The sequence below is a fragment of the Tiliqua scincoides genome, chromosome 1 (genome assembly GCF_035046505.1).
Source record: "Tiliqua scincoides isolate rTilSci1 chromosome 1, rTilSci1.hap2, whole genome shotgun sequence".
NCBI classification, from domain to species: Eukaryota; Metazoa; Chordata; class Lepidosauria; order Squamata; family Scincidae; genus Tiliqua; species Tiliqua scincoides.
In genome coordinates this window covers 19245900-19260059 of record NC_089821.1, presented here as the reverse complement: position 1 = coordinate 19260059, position 14160 = coordinate 19245900, and the positions used below count along the sequence as shown (strand labels likewise).

Below are 14160 nucleotides of genomic sequence, written 5' to 3'. Positions count from 1 at the left end.
CTTTTTCTGGGATTTAAACACTGGATTTTCCCCAAATTCTCCAGCACTAGCGATAGTGGAACAGATAACCAGATGCTATCTAGTGCTTTAAAGCAAAGTTGCAAAGGGTAGAATGCAAGTGGTCCCTAGAATATTTTAGGGGTATATCTCCATTATGATGGATGCTCTCTCAATACACTGCCTAACCACTTCAATTTGCACATGCTGATCAGTTGGACTCAAAGAGCCAATAGCAGAGTCATCTTCTGCAAAGAAGCATCTAGGAAAGAGGAATATTCTATCCAAATATGGCTTTCTTTTACTCCACAGTTCTAGGGGTCCATCGGGCTGTATTTTGCCTTAATGCTGAACACTTTTCTTTAACCTGAGTTTAATAATACTTCTTTCAAATGAGACTTCCATACCCGCCTCCCCCCCAGTACCAGAATATACACGAGCACTTGGTGAAAAGCTTTGTGTTCCTCCCAAGTACACCAACACAGCTTTGGGGATCAAAGTCATCTCCCAGGTGCTTCTTCTCATTCACTTCCATCTACCTTTCCTCCCATCGGGCCACACTACCTCCAGTCTCATTGGAACCCATCCCACCACTCTTCGTCTGTTGTATGTCAGCAGCCCACAAGAAGTGGGAACTTCCAGAAAACCACAGTTTAATATGTTTCTCTAAGGCATATCATTAAAACACCTCCCCCCCCCCCCAAAATGAAATGAAGCTAAGGAAAAGAAAGACAGCTCAATCACTCTTTCTTCGCTCACTACTGATTGAGAGGGCGTATTCACAGGTTGCAACAGAACTTCTATGAGAGCAAGGACACATTCTCAAACAAGGATGAATTTACAAGGCACCCAGACATAGTCCTCTTCACTTCCCAGCTAAATGCGTGTCTGTGATCCTTTTGGCAGGCTAAAGTGCTCGCCCTGCATGCTGCTGGCCATTTCAGACCTCCACCCTCCAACCACAGCTACACCGGCAACTGCTCCAGAAAGCTCCCCAGAGTTTCGGAAGCAGCTTGTCAGGCGCAACAGGACCTCAGGAGCCCACAGCTCAGGAGAGGCTCACGGCAGAGGCCCTTGCTTAGTGTGTGCACAGGGCAAAAGAAAGATCAGAGGAGGGCCCAATTGACTGCAGAACTGGTGAAGTGGGATGCACCAGTTCATAAACAATCATCATGCCTGCCTTCTCCCACCTCTCCTTACATCAAATTAATGACATCATAAACAGCAGCAGCATTGCATCAGGCAACAGTTCTCTCCTGTCCCTCCCCCCATGTCAGTTCAGGAAAAAATAGTTGATTTGCTCTCTTTGAATGACGTCTTCAATCTGTCAGGTTTCTCTAAGCACTGAGGTCTTCTAAAAGTAAAGGTATCTGTCACGCCCGTTGTCGATATCTCAGGATGGCCCACACGGCAGCAACTGTTAAGGCCAACCCAGGCACCAAAATCATAGCCAAGGGAATCCCTCCCGGCTCTCCATCCCCTCGATGGCTCGAGGGTCCATTCTGAGGCAGCAGCTGCAATGGTGAGAGCAAAAGTATTAGGGACACTGAGTCAGAACAAGACAGAGAGGCAAATTGCAGCACATCTAACACAAATAAAACAGCATCAGCAACAGGGAGCTGTATACGAACAAAAAAAATTCAGAGAAGATTTTTTTCAGAACCATACTTAAACACCAAGCACCTGAATTGGTTGGCCAAGCCTAAACAGGGCATCATAAATAGTAGTAGCTGGTTCAATCATCAATCACTCCACTACTAGATATATAATTATTTTATTTTTCTGTTTTTTAAATTGGGTTGTATATATCTTGTTTGTAAAACCCATTAACAAAGTATTAACAGTTGAGAAAAATACTTTTCTCAAGTTAAAACAATGATCATTTATTCATTTTATAGGGTTACACTGCAAGTGGATGAAGGACTCTGCATGAAATGCATCTTAAAACATTGGCACAAAGGACCTAAAATGATAAGCAAACCATTTTTTAAAAGAGTCGGTGCCTGGACCAGAAAATTGAAAATTACCGATGACCCTGAACTGGACCGGACTGTAGATTTTTAACGGCTTGACTCCCTGAGGACCAAGTGAGCTTCATTGTGCAGCTGGGAAACTGCTTAAGAATACCACAAATTACTATTTCAACCGAGCAGCAGTGTTCATTAACTCCTGAAAGATGTTTTAATGAGACTGCTTTCCCAATCCTTCCTCTCAATCCAGAAGGGTGGGGGAGGTTTTTGCCAATGACTGGGTTAGGCCAGTGGTTCTGAAACTGTGAGCTGCAGCTCACCGTGAAGCAGCAGAAACAACAACAACAACAACAGTATTTATATACCGCTTTTCAACAAAAAGTTCACAAAGCGGTTTACAGAGAAAATCATATATCTAATGGCCCGCTGTCCCCAAAGGGCTCACAATCTAAAAAGATGCAACACCAGCAGACAGCCACTAGAAACCACACGGGGGGGCACGGGATCTTCACGAAAAAGCTACTGCCCTTTGCAATGTATAGGATTGTAGCCCTAATGGAGAGCTGCGGCCACTGGGAAAGGACAAAAAAGTGAACCTGATTTCAAGGAGAATGAACAGGCTCCGTGCCATGATTGTCTGTTGCCCTGCAGACCAAATATTTACGGTATGAAGTTTTCCCACTGGTGGAAAACACAAGAACAAAGTCACTTTGGGCCATTTAACAGTATGAAAAAGTTAATGTTTAAATATTTAACCATAACCAAAAAACCCTCTTTTAAAATAAAAAATAAAAAAGAACTTGATAAGGCTCATTGTCTTATAAGGACTGTCCCTGAAGCAGCCATGTGATGCACACACCCGTCCAGGCAATTGAATGAGTCCCAAAGAACCATCTTACAGCGACTACCCACCCTATGTTGCACCTTTAGTGATACTTGGTTGCCCGCCGTTCTGAATAGTTCCACAGCATGGTTGTGAAGCATGTTCGTAAGCTCTTTGCCATTAACCTGGGAAAAGCAGTTTGAAATAAAGTTTAAAACAAAATAGCTTTAGACTGAAGCAGACAAGACACGGGATGACAACAGTTTGGGGACAGAGAATAATTCCTGCTTCTGCAACTTCATAAATGCAGTACGAATAGTAGTTAGAATGTATGCAGCACAGTGGATCCCAAACGCTTTAGCACCAGGACCCACATTTTTAAATGACACTCTATTGGGACCCACCTAGAATAAAAAACCCACCACACTTTTAAAAAAGGAGCTTGAGAAATAAGTAATATTTATTTATTTATAAGTAATAATAACCAGAAAAAGAGCCTCAAACATTGATTTACATAAGCTTGCACACTGCAGGTGCTCAGCTACTTGCAGGGCAGCGGCTACCTTGCAAATTGCAGGAGCTGAGCTCTCTGTGGGGTAATTAGCAGGTACACTACCTGATTTTTGAATAGCCTCAGGGCTTGAGGCAATTAGTTATCTGAACTTTCCATCACCCTTTGGCAGGGGCAAATCCAGTGTTTGTGTTGGGGGGGGGGGCCCATGATCTTGACCAACTCCAGAGCCCAGATCTACCAGCGGGGTAGACCTGGGCTCCCGCCTAGACTTTGAGCCATTGGAATAGGAGCCCAGATCTACATGGCAGGTAGATCTGGGCTCCAAGTCCAGGTAGGAGCCCAGGTCTACCCACCCACCAAACCTTGGTCACAGAGGCCACAAGTTAAACTGGGAGCCCAGGTTTACCCAGCTGGTAGATTTGGGTTCCAAGTACAGGCAGCAGCCCAGGTCTACCCAGCTAGTAAACCTGGACTCCTGTCTGGATTTGGAGCCCAGATCTACCGGCTGGGTAGACCTGGGCTCTGATTCCAGCTGATCTTGCCTGCGCCCCACCCAGTAGGCGTTCCCGATTTTGCTCCTCAGTCCAGTGGGGAGCCCTTTCCTGGAGGGCTGTTGGGGGGGCATGCACCCATGGCCCCCCCTTGGATGTGCCCCTGCCCTTTGGGCACCCACCAAAAATCAGGCAACGACCCACCAGTGGATCTCGACCCACAGTTTGGGAACCATAGATGGAGCAACTTTTAAGTGCTTCATGTGCTTCATGCACTTTCTATCCATCACAGGTAGCACCAACACTTCCTGTTCACTACAGCCAAGAATCTCAATATATTCTTGACACAGAAGATACTTAACCAGACCAGACAGCGTAGTGAGAAGCTTCTGGCAGGCAAAACACAATACCATCTGTTTTAAATGTTCAGAAACAGAAATAAGACAAGCCACATAAGAGGACTGCAGGCCAACAAAGAGAACTCCCTAAATTATGCCAGTGTCAGGAAATTACAAGCCCAGCCTAATCCATACAGGTTTGATTTGGCCAAATTTCCTGCCTCGAGAAAGGGGGACAAATTACTCTAAGCATTTGTTCAGGTTTATTACGTCAATGCATGGTGCTGATGGGACAAAGTCCAAGTAGACATTTAGGAGGGAGCAACAGCCTAATCCTGAGCTGCCCGACACCCAGGGCTGCAGCAGTGCCAAAATGGCTGCAGCTGCATCCTATGGATGTTGGGCAGCCGCAGTTGGCTCCCAACACCTCCTCAGGGGACAGGGACATTTATCCCCATCCCCCAAGTAAGGTAAGCGGCCCCACAATGGGGCTACTCAACTTTGTGCCGGCTACTTAGCCGGCACAGAGTAAAGCAGCCCCATGTCAGGCTGGGCGTCCTAATGCAAGGCTATGGATTCGGCAGACCTAAGCTCTGCCTGTCCCACCCCACTCCCTCCCCCGCCACACTTTCTCCCTAACCTCCCCTACCCCAGAATGCCTCCTCCCCAAGCCCCCACTCATCTCTCCGCCACCTGGCACTTGCCTGGAGCTCTGGGTGGTGGTCACCTGTCCTCTGCCCGGTGCTAGCTCAGTACGGGCTCATGCTGAACCGGCGCCCATGCTATCCAGGCAATAAGTGTCGCAGGCATGCCTTATGGCATGTTTGTGACACTGCGCACCAGCGATGAGCTGGTGCGAATGGGTCTGTATGGGGTCCTAAACTCTTAAAATCACTACTCAATTGCACTTCCATTAGGAATGCTAAAAATCTTGTGCTCTCTCTCTCTCTCTCTCTCTCTCTCTCTCTCTCTCTCTCTCTCACACACACACACACACACACACACAGAGAGAGAGAGAGAGAAACCCCTTATTATTGCAAAGAACACATTGTCTTGTGTTTTGAGGGACTTTTACCAATAGTTTTAAAGATGATAACATTTCAACAATACTCCTTAACTCATAACAAACCCAATGAAGGGACTTAAACTAAAGTACTTACCGTTAAAATTTTATCCCCCTCCTGTAGGCGTCCATCCAGGGCAGCAGCTCCATTTTCTTTGATCCGGCTAACAAAGATGCCACTGTCATTGGAGATGTACTGCTGGTCTGTCCCACCAACTATATTAAAACCCAAGCCTAAGAAAAAGAACAAGGGAGACAGAAAAGAGAACCTTCAAAATCAGGAGTAAACCAGAAAGTCAAAACATATAATGAATGCCATTCCTTTCCTGCCGAGTCCAACACTACCATAAATTAAGCCTAGTGACAAAGTCCATAATCAAGCACCATGCCACACAGTGGCAGTAAAAGCATCTGTGCGCCTTTACTTAAATGATTAGAAGATGTAGGAAATAAGCCGAGAAAGGCTGCTTTTCAAGCTCTTTGCTTCATGGATAAGCTCCATGAATTTCACACTGGAGCGATCCCAGGCATGGGTCTTCCTGGGAGAAAGTGATTTGGTACCGTCTTTGAGGATGGTACCGTGTTAAAAAAAAAACTCAAACCTGAATCAGACGGACATGCCCCAATACATGCTTATGGCAGAGGAAAAAGAACATAGAACATGATCTGGGTTTTATCCAGGACCATCCAGAATCTGCATCACTCAGGCTCCCCATCTATTATCACCTGCCACTTAATATGAAGCCCAGGAGCTATTCGCACTCTGCCAACATCAGGATTCTGGGCAAAAGAAACTCCCCTTCCCCCCCCCCCGAGTTAATTTATTACAAAACTAATTTATGCAGCTCAAGGACATTTCTTCAATTTTACTTAGCAGGATAAACCTGCTCCGTCTCCGGACTAGCACTTTGTGCCAGGGTACCTGAGTTGCAACACATGAAAGTCTACGGAGGCGTGTGGCTGGAAGGCATTATGAAAGGATATGGAGACAGATACAGTACAGGGACTTATCGGTTGTGAGCACTGGTCCCCTTCAAAAATGTGGTTTCTAATCAAGAAAGTGACTTGTTTCTCTCTGTGACAACCTGAGATCTGGGGTGGAGGGAGCACACAGGAGAAGGAGAATCCAAATTGTGTGCCAGGAATCAGACTATTTGTATTTGTGGCACTGCAGAAGATAATTGCTACTGAGGATCCGAGTCTCACAAGCTCAGCCTACTTCAAACTACCAATCACCATCAAAGACCAATGATCAGGAAAAGGTTAGAAGAGGCAGATCTGAAACTGACGTCATGAGTTACTTCATTTATTTAATAATTTTTTAAATTTCTACCCCACTTTTTGCTTGAAAAAGCAAATGTCCAAAATACTAATGCAAGTGCGTGGGGAATGTGTGGTTAAGCGAGAAGAGACAAGGAACAAATCCATTAATCTAATAATAACTACTTGCAAAAAGTTGATGAATAGCCTGTGAAGGAAGTGAGAGAGAGAGAGAGAAGGCAAGCCTTTGTCTTGTTCCAGAAACAGCATCGTCGGAATTATTTATTAAAATCATTTCTATCCCACCTTTCCAAGCTCCGATGGTCTGACAAACAAACCACAATAAAACAAGAATAGAAGTTTAACCTGTAGGGAAACTGACAAAACAACTGTTCTGGAAACCATTCTATTCTGGTAATTGCATTCTGAGCATGCATTCTAATTTAAACTAGTAAAATGGTGATGAAAATAAAATACATGGGAAGATGCTGGTTTTTAGTCTACTAAAACAGAACTAATTCAAAAGTTGTAGACACAGGTGACAAATGTACTAAAAAAGGGGGACATTAGAAATGATCAATAATGCAGCACAGAGTTATCAGCAAGAAGTTTGGGAAGACAGAGGAGTAAATGTGCAGTACATTTGCTCCAGGTAAAGATACAGTGCAATTTTACAACATGATAAAATTAGAAAAGAGACAGCAAACAAGGAAGAAGAGTAACATCCCAGGGATTCCTGGATCAGGAATATAGTATCTTGGGAGTGGGGACAGAATCATCTTATCTCCAATCCTGAAGCAAACAAGCATCCATATTCATTTAGCTCTATAGAGCGTCACTCACAAGGAAGCTATGTCTCTTCACATGTTCTAAGCAGTATTGTCCAGCACACTTAACAGTGCAATGCTAATTTTGTCCTGTGACGGCGAAGGCCCCTACACTGGCTCCTGAGTGCCACAAAGCATATTTGCGCTGGCTCAGGATCAAGCTGCACCAGCACTTCTATCAGCCTCCCAACCTGCATTGGATATAGTGCAGGGTCACGTGACCTGGCTGTACTTGTGCAGGTTAGGATGGGGCTGTCCAATGTTTTGGTTTATGGTGGGGTCTGCTTGGGGTTTATTTTTACATGAACATCACCCATGCGCCTTTCCTTCCCACCCATTCCCATCCCTAATCAGCATATTTAAAACATTCCTGATGCAGTATGTGATCCACACTGCTGTTCATTCACTTCTCTCAGTCTTCCTAAGTTTGAATAGCCTGGCATCTCAACAGTTAATTCAAATGCAACTATAATTAGATAACTTGACTGTGCAGAAGATCTATGCTGCTTCAGCTGGCATTTGCACAAACATTGTCTGTGATGCAAGACAGTCCAATCAAAAAAGGAAAGCTTATTATAAGAGCTGGCATCTCATCTTCCAGGCAATATGGCTCTTGTACACTAATTCTGGGCCACTGACCTTCCCTTTAGTTTCTCAGTGCAGATGGTACAAGATTGAGGACTCTAATCAGTTATTCTTTCAGTGTGGACATGCTGGGAAAACCTGATACAAGCAAGTGCTTGTTTTTTTTAATCAGCATACAGATCAGAATGGCCAATAAGGTTTCTTGGCTGCCTGGAGTAAGGGGAAGGCTCCCCATGTCACTAAGCACACACCCCAGAACTGCTTGCAACACTGCAGAGAATTTTGCTTGACTGGTTAACTGAGCAAGTCTTACATATCATGGCTCCAAGGCTTTTTGCACTATGATGAGTACCCTTTGAAGAAACTGGTCCCAAGTTGCCGCTTAGGTTGCCCATATGGTCAGACAGTCCTGCATGGGAGAAATCTGGTGGCTTCTTATCATGGGTATACAAGAATCCACTTTGTGTCTGTTCTCATATTATGGTTTACGTGCTTGTCCATCAGGAAACTGAGCACAGAGCACCTCTGCCTTACTTATGGCCTAGACAAGCGGGAACCAAACCCTGGTCCAAGGGTCAGATCCGGCACCCACCACGATCCTGCCCCAGGCGAATGGAGTTTACTGATCTGCCTAGGGGCCTCTCTGTCATGCACCCAACCTTCGCATCAGCCAGCTGCACATGCCGGGGAATCTGGGCACAAAGCCTGCTGGGGTGACAGGCCCTGGAAGCAGCTAGCCAGAATGAAGGTCAGTGGCGATCTATGGCACTACAGAGAGGCCCTTGGGTGGAATGGTGAGATTTGTCCATGCTGGGGACACCTTTATTATCATGCAGCTGTCTCCACTTTGGAGACTGCTGGCCTAGACTACTGGCCTGGTTCTCGATTCTATTGGTGCTGCAATCCACCTTATCTTCCATAGTTGGTTGTGTCACTCCTGGTGGTGCTGGGGAGGCCCAGGTCATGTTGGGCTGGCGACCCACTCTACTGGCCTCTGTGGGTGTATGGCATGCAGGAGCCTCTGAAAGCCAATTCTGATTTTCGGAGGCAGAAACTTTTGTGGGACCAAACGCACATGGTCAGAAATGTTGAACAAAGGGGACTCCAGTCTATTAAAACTTCTTTTGCAATAATTAGTCTTTAAAGGCTGAAGGCACTGCTTTTGCTTCAACAGAACCCATGAGAATGCAATCTCTCCCACTCCCAATCTCTAAGCATTGCTACAGAGGCATGGAAAGAGAGAGACAGAAATGAACCAAAGGGAAAAATGACATTTCCATTTTCGCCATCAATCCCACCTTGGGTAGTCAGCCAAAACTACAGGTTGTTGTTGTTTTCTTATGAAGACTATATTATATAGATCTGAAGCCCAGATTTGGGTCACTTGTGGTTGATACCTGCTTAGAGCAGGTGGGAGAAAGTAAATAATGACTTCAGTTGGGGAAGTGAGTGAGTAGCAATCGGTAATCAGGGAAGCAATATGGTATATCCTTCCCTGTGTCTCAAAAGACTCCTTCCCCCCGGGGACGCAACTAGAAGACACTTCAAGTCACATACAGGAGGTCCTCTGAGGACCTCCACGACAAGTTCGAGATTCATCATGAGTCAAATTCACAGATGCCAAGCCTGTGGATAAGGAAGATCTGTCCTCCTTTGCAATCTGTTAACCATGAGGAGAGAGAAAAAAAAGCCAGTAGGAGTTTTAAAAAATTAGATGCTAGATCCGTGTTGCTATCTGAACGACCTGAACAACAGCTTCACAACAGCTTGAAGATTTCTGGCATAACTGATCAGCCCTGCCACTTCAGCATTCCAGAGAACAAACTGCAGGAAATCCCAAAGCCCAGCATTCAAATCTTCCTTCATACTCAGCAGAAGAGTATAAAATACCGCTTAAATTTATTAAACTGAAAACCAAAATGTAGCAGTACAAGTTGTTTAGGGCCGTAATACTAGTTTCAAAAGCAGAAGGAATTGGGAGTGGCAAGCAGGAGCCTTATCAACCCCACAAATCCCAGTTTCTATTTTGCTCCTTTACCGACCCGCACAGTCCTATGCATGTCTCTACTCAGAAGCAAGTCCACTGTGAACTTTCCTCCACAAAAGTGTATAGGCTTGCAGCCTTAGAGTAGAAAAGCTGCCAACCTCTTCAACATGATTTGTCATGCAAGCCTACTTGACATTTACTCAGAAGTCTCACTGTGTTCAGTGAGGCTTACATTGTGTTAACAAGTATTTAGGATTGTATAACCTTACAATAAGGTTGTAAGTGTTTGAGTACGTTTCAGCCATTTCTGCCCAACACTGCATATACACAACAGGGACCAAATGTGTACATCTGTGAACTGGGCAAAAATAGGTTAAGAGCAGAACCCTAGAAACTGGCAAAGAACTTTATATGCTCTAGCCCTTCCCTTATGGACTGCATCGCTATTCAGGATTACATCTGCACACAAGCTAACCCAGGTCTCATTTTAAACAAGATTTGCAAACCCTGCCTAAGAGGAGACCTAAACCAGCATCAGTGCAGACGTAAAAAGGTTGTTAAAGCTACCAAAAGGAAGAGAGTATCAAATCTGTACAGCAGCATCATTTAGCTTTTTATTTATAGCAATGGCAGAAAAGGTTTGGGCGATACCGACTGGAATCACTCTGGAGTTGGAGGGGGCTCCAAGTCTTTTCTTCAGTTAAAAACTAGTATTACAAGTGTACACATTTGATCTCTGTTGCTTATATGCAACACTGGGCAGAAATGGCTTAAACACAGGCCACAATTCATATTGGTACAGGGAATGCTTTCGACAGGCAATATTAAAAAGATACTGTCATGACTGCAAGGTACAAATCCTGCAAAGAGTCTGAATTACAGAAGAATCAAAGTGAATTTAAGTTGTTAGAAGGCGGAGCCCACACAGTATGTTTCTTAAGATTCAAAGGACATTTGCTTAGCTGAATGAAAAATTGCCTCCCTTGAAAATCAGGGACAAGGTCTGAACTGAAAACCAGGAGCATCACATGAGCACCACATTTTCACATCATCTCAAGCCACTCTATCTAAGGACATGATGTTATGACTAAAGCCTAAGACCTTTGCTTTATTACTGTATCCACCCTTCTTCTACACAGCAATTAGCAGCATACTCAGTCCAAGGACATCCAATGAGTTGTATAGCTAAGCAGAAATTTAGACATGGGGCCTGGGTTCAATCCTCTATCCTAGATACTGCCCTGTTTCTGAACTGCAGCTCCAATGTTACAGGCAGTTTCAGATACAGTGAGAAAATAAGTACAGGTTGGGCGTCCCTTATCTGGAATTCTGAAATCCAAAGTATTCTGAAAACCGTAAGTTTTTGAGCGCCAACATGATGCCCAAAATGGAAAGGGTGTACAAAATTATTAAAACTATTGTATACAATTACCTCCAGGTTACATGTTTAAGAGAATATGAAAATAAATTGGTTTCATGCTTAGACTTAGGCCCCTTCTCCAAGATATCTTATTAAGTATATATGCAAGTATTCCAAAATAATGTGGGGGGGGAACCCAATATTCAAAAGGCTTCTGGTCCCAAGCACTTCAGATAAGGGATGTACTGCATCTATTTGATCAACATGATCAGAGAAGGCATGCACTCCCAACACACACTGCCTGCCATTCTGTGACATCAAGCACCTCTGAAAATTCCTGTTCAGCGTAACTTTCTCTCAGTTTGGTCCAGAGTCCCTTTTTCTGCACACACAAAAAGCTTCCATAGCTGCTCAAGATGTACAATGCACAACTGCCCTCAAACCAGTGGTGAAGTTAGAGGGGATGCAAAGCATCAAGTTTTGCAGGCACCTGAACACGCTGTGCATGCGGACCCTCCCCTTCAAAGCCATTCTGGGCACTGGCCTCCATTTTGCTCCCACTACCCAGAATGCCTCAGAAGAGGAGGGTCTACATGCACAGCACATTCAGGTGCCTATAAAACTTAGTGCAGTGTTTCTCAACCAGTAGTATGGGTACCACCAGTGGTACTTGAGGCGGTGGCTGGCAGTACTCACGGTACCCCTGGCCACCTGACACCCAGCAGCGAGACCAGGAATGTGACACAACGAACAGTGATAGGAGGCTCAGTGGGCAGAGCTCCAAAGCATGTTTTTCCATGCTTGAAAAAGCCCCCCCCATCCACCCTGAGCCTCTTATTTGTGTGTGTCCATTGCATCTGACTTCCCAACCTATGATGTCATCATCAGTTACTTCTGGTGCTACTTCAAATTGGTGAACCATGTGAAGGGATACAGTGAAGGACAAAAGTTGAGCTTTGCACCTCCTCTAGCTATGCTGCTGCCTCAAACATATTTCCAAGTTTAGAAAAGGGCAGGCCAAATGTCATTCCTGTCCTAAGGAAAAACCAAGCCACAAGTATCCTCTTTAAGAACATAACAGCCCTGCTGGATCAGGCCATAGGCCCATCTAGTCCAGCTTCCTGTATCTCACAGCTGCCCACCAAATGCCCCAGGGAGATGGAAGGATACCTGCTTAAAGCTTTCCCCCAGGACACGCAGTGGCTGATCAAGGAGCCCCCCTCCCTTTGCAGGCACGTGATGCAGGCCAGAGAGCAGCAGCAGCGCAGCCCAGAAAAGCTTTCCCACGATGTGCCTCATTCCTTCTCATCTGCAGCGGGGGCACCCAAAAGGAACTCCAAAGTGGGGCTGCTGCAATTCTATGCATGCTTTCCTGGGAGCAGGTTCCGTGGAATGCAATGAGATTTACTTCCAAGTAGACATGCACAGGCTTGTTGCCCTGGGTTTGCACACTGCAATGCACAGGGAAGGAGGAGCAGAGCTTGCTCAGAGCCCAATTCTAGGCATGTCTACTCAGAAGTAAGCCCCATTGTGTTCAGTAGGGTTTACTCCTAGGAGAGTGTTGATAAGATTGCGGCCTTAGAGCCCAACCTAAGTCCATTCTAGCCAACAGGACTTACTGCCAGGAAAGTGAGGCTAGGACTGCAGCCTTAGAGCCCTACGCGTGCCTACTCAGAAGTAAGCCCCACTGTGTTCAGTAGGGCTTACTCCCGGGAAAGCGCAGCCACAGGCCTCGGCAGCCAGGAGCTTTCCTGGCAAGCCAGGAGCCTGGAGAGCTTGGCAGAAGCTCCGGGAAGGCGGCAATGTCCGGGGCTCGGCGCAGCCCGCAGCGCCGCCCCCGCCGCCCTTGACTCGGTACCTGAAGGTCCTCGGGTGAGGTGGATCACTTCCTCGGAGAGCGGCTGGTCCAGTCCCCCGTTCATGCTGCTGCTGCGCGCTGCCCCCTCCAGCCCCGCACCGCACTCGCCCCGCGCGCACCAAGGCGAAGCCACCCGGGCCAGCGCGCGCCTGGCAGCTCCGGCTGCAGCAGCAGCAGCAGCACTTTCGCTTTCTCCAGCTCCCCCCAGGAAGAAGAGAGGGCGCCGCTGAGCGTGCTGGGACGTGTAGTCCAGCCCTCCTTGGAAGGGGCCAGAGAGATGCTCAGCCCTTGGAAATGCGGCTTCAGCATCCCGCATTTCCGGATCGCTCGGCACGGGAAGCTCCCTGCACATCAGATGTGGCGGGATTTTGGGAGCCTTCATGAAGACAGTGATCGTGCCTCCTCTTGCTCTTGCCGCTGAAGCCCAGGCAGGCGCCTGACAGTTTTCAGTGGCATCTCTCTGTACAGGTGCACACAGGGTGACCTGATGCCATGCCCCCCCCCATCCATGTCCGCCGCTGGTCATAACATTTTTCAAACATGTCTCTACAGGTGCACACAAGGTGACCATATGCAGGGAGACCAGATGTCCTCTTTCTCCAGGATACATCCTCTTTTTTAGCCTTGTTTCTTGGAAAAGAACTTAAAACGCCTCCTTTTCTCTACAAGCAAGCCCCTGCAGACAGCACATAGCCTTCTTGTAATTAATAAATTACATGTAATAAATTATTTGTAATATCGTTTTAAAAAATATCACCTGCAGATTGATTTCACAGGGTTAATTTAAACCAGTGATTTTCAACCAGTGTGCCATGAACATAAGAAGAGCCGCACTGGATCAGGCCAAAGGCCCATCTAGTCCAACTTCCTGTATCTCGCAGAGCACCAGCAGATGCCTCTGGGAACACACAAGACAAGAGACATGTGTCCTGGTGCCCTTCCTCTTGCACCTGGCATGTCATAAGAACATAAGAGCCCCGCTGGATCAAAGTCCCATCTAGTCCAGCTTACTGTATCTCACAGTGCCCCACCAAATGCTTCAGGGAGCACACTAGACAACAAGACACAACCTGCATTCTGGTGCCCT

The 14160-nt window shown here is 46.2% G+C and overlaps 1 protein-coding gene across 1 annotated transcript; it reads right to left on the bottom strand.

Annotated features, from left to right (window-relative positions):
- Positions 1–681: 681 nt before the first annotated feature.
- SYNJ2BP (synaptojanin 2 binding protein) lies at positions 682–13272 on the bottom strand. Its single transcript, XM_066610105.1, has 4 exons — positions 13074–13272; positions 5294–5430; positions 2880–2975; positions 682–1511 (listed from the first exon to the last, which is right to left on the bottom strand). Exons 1-4 carry the CDS (start codon positions 13135–13137, stop codon positions 1371–1373), a joined length of 438 nt encoding a protein of 145 aa, XP_066466202.1. The 5' UTR covers positions 13138–13272; the 3' UTR covers positions 682–1370.
- Positions 13273–14160: the final 888 nt, after the last annotated feature.

Excerpts from the sequence above, each read along its gene's own strand:
- SYNJ2BP (XM_066610105.1), bottom strand. The coding sequence starts at position 13,137 with ATGAACGGGGGACTGGACCAGCCGCTCTCCGAGGAAGTGATCCACCTC. Across the intron at positions 5,431-13,073 it reads CCTCACCCGAGGACCTTCAG|GCTTGGGTTTTAATATAGTT; the intron begins GTACCGAGTCAA and ends TCTTTTTCTTAG. Across the intron at positions 2,976-5,293 it reads AGGGGGATAAAATTTTAACG|GTTAATGGCAAAGAGCTTAC; the intron begins GTAAGTACTTTA and ends TGCTTTTCCCAG.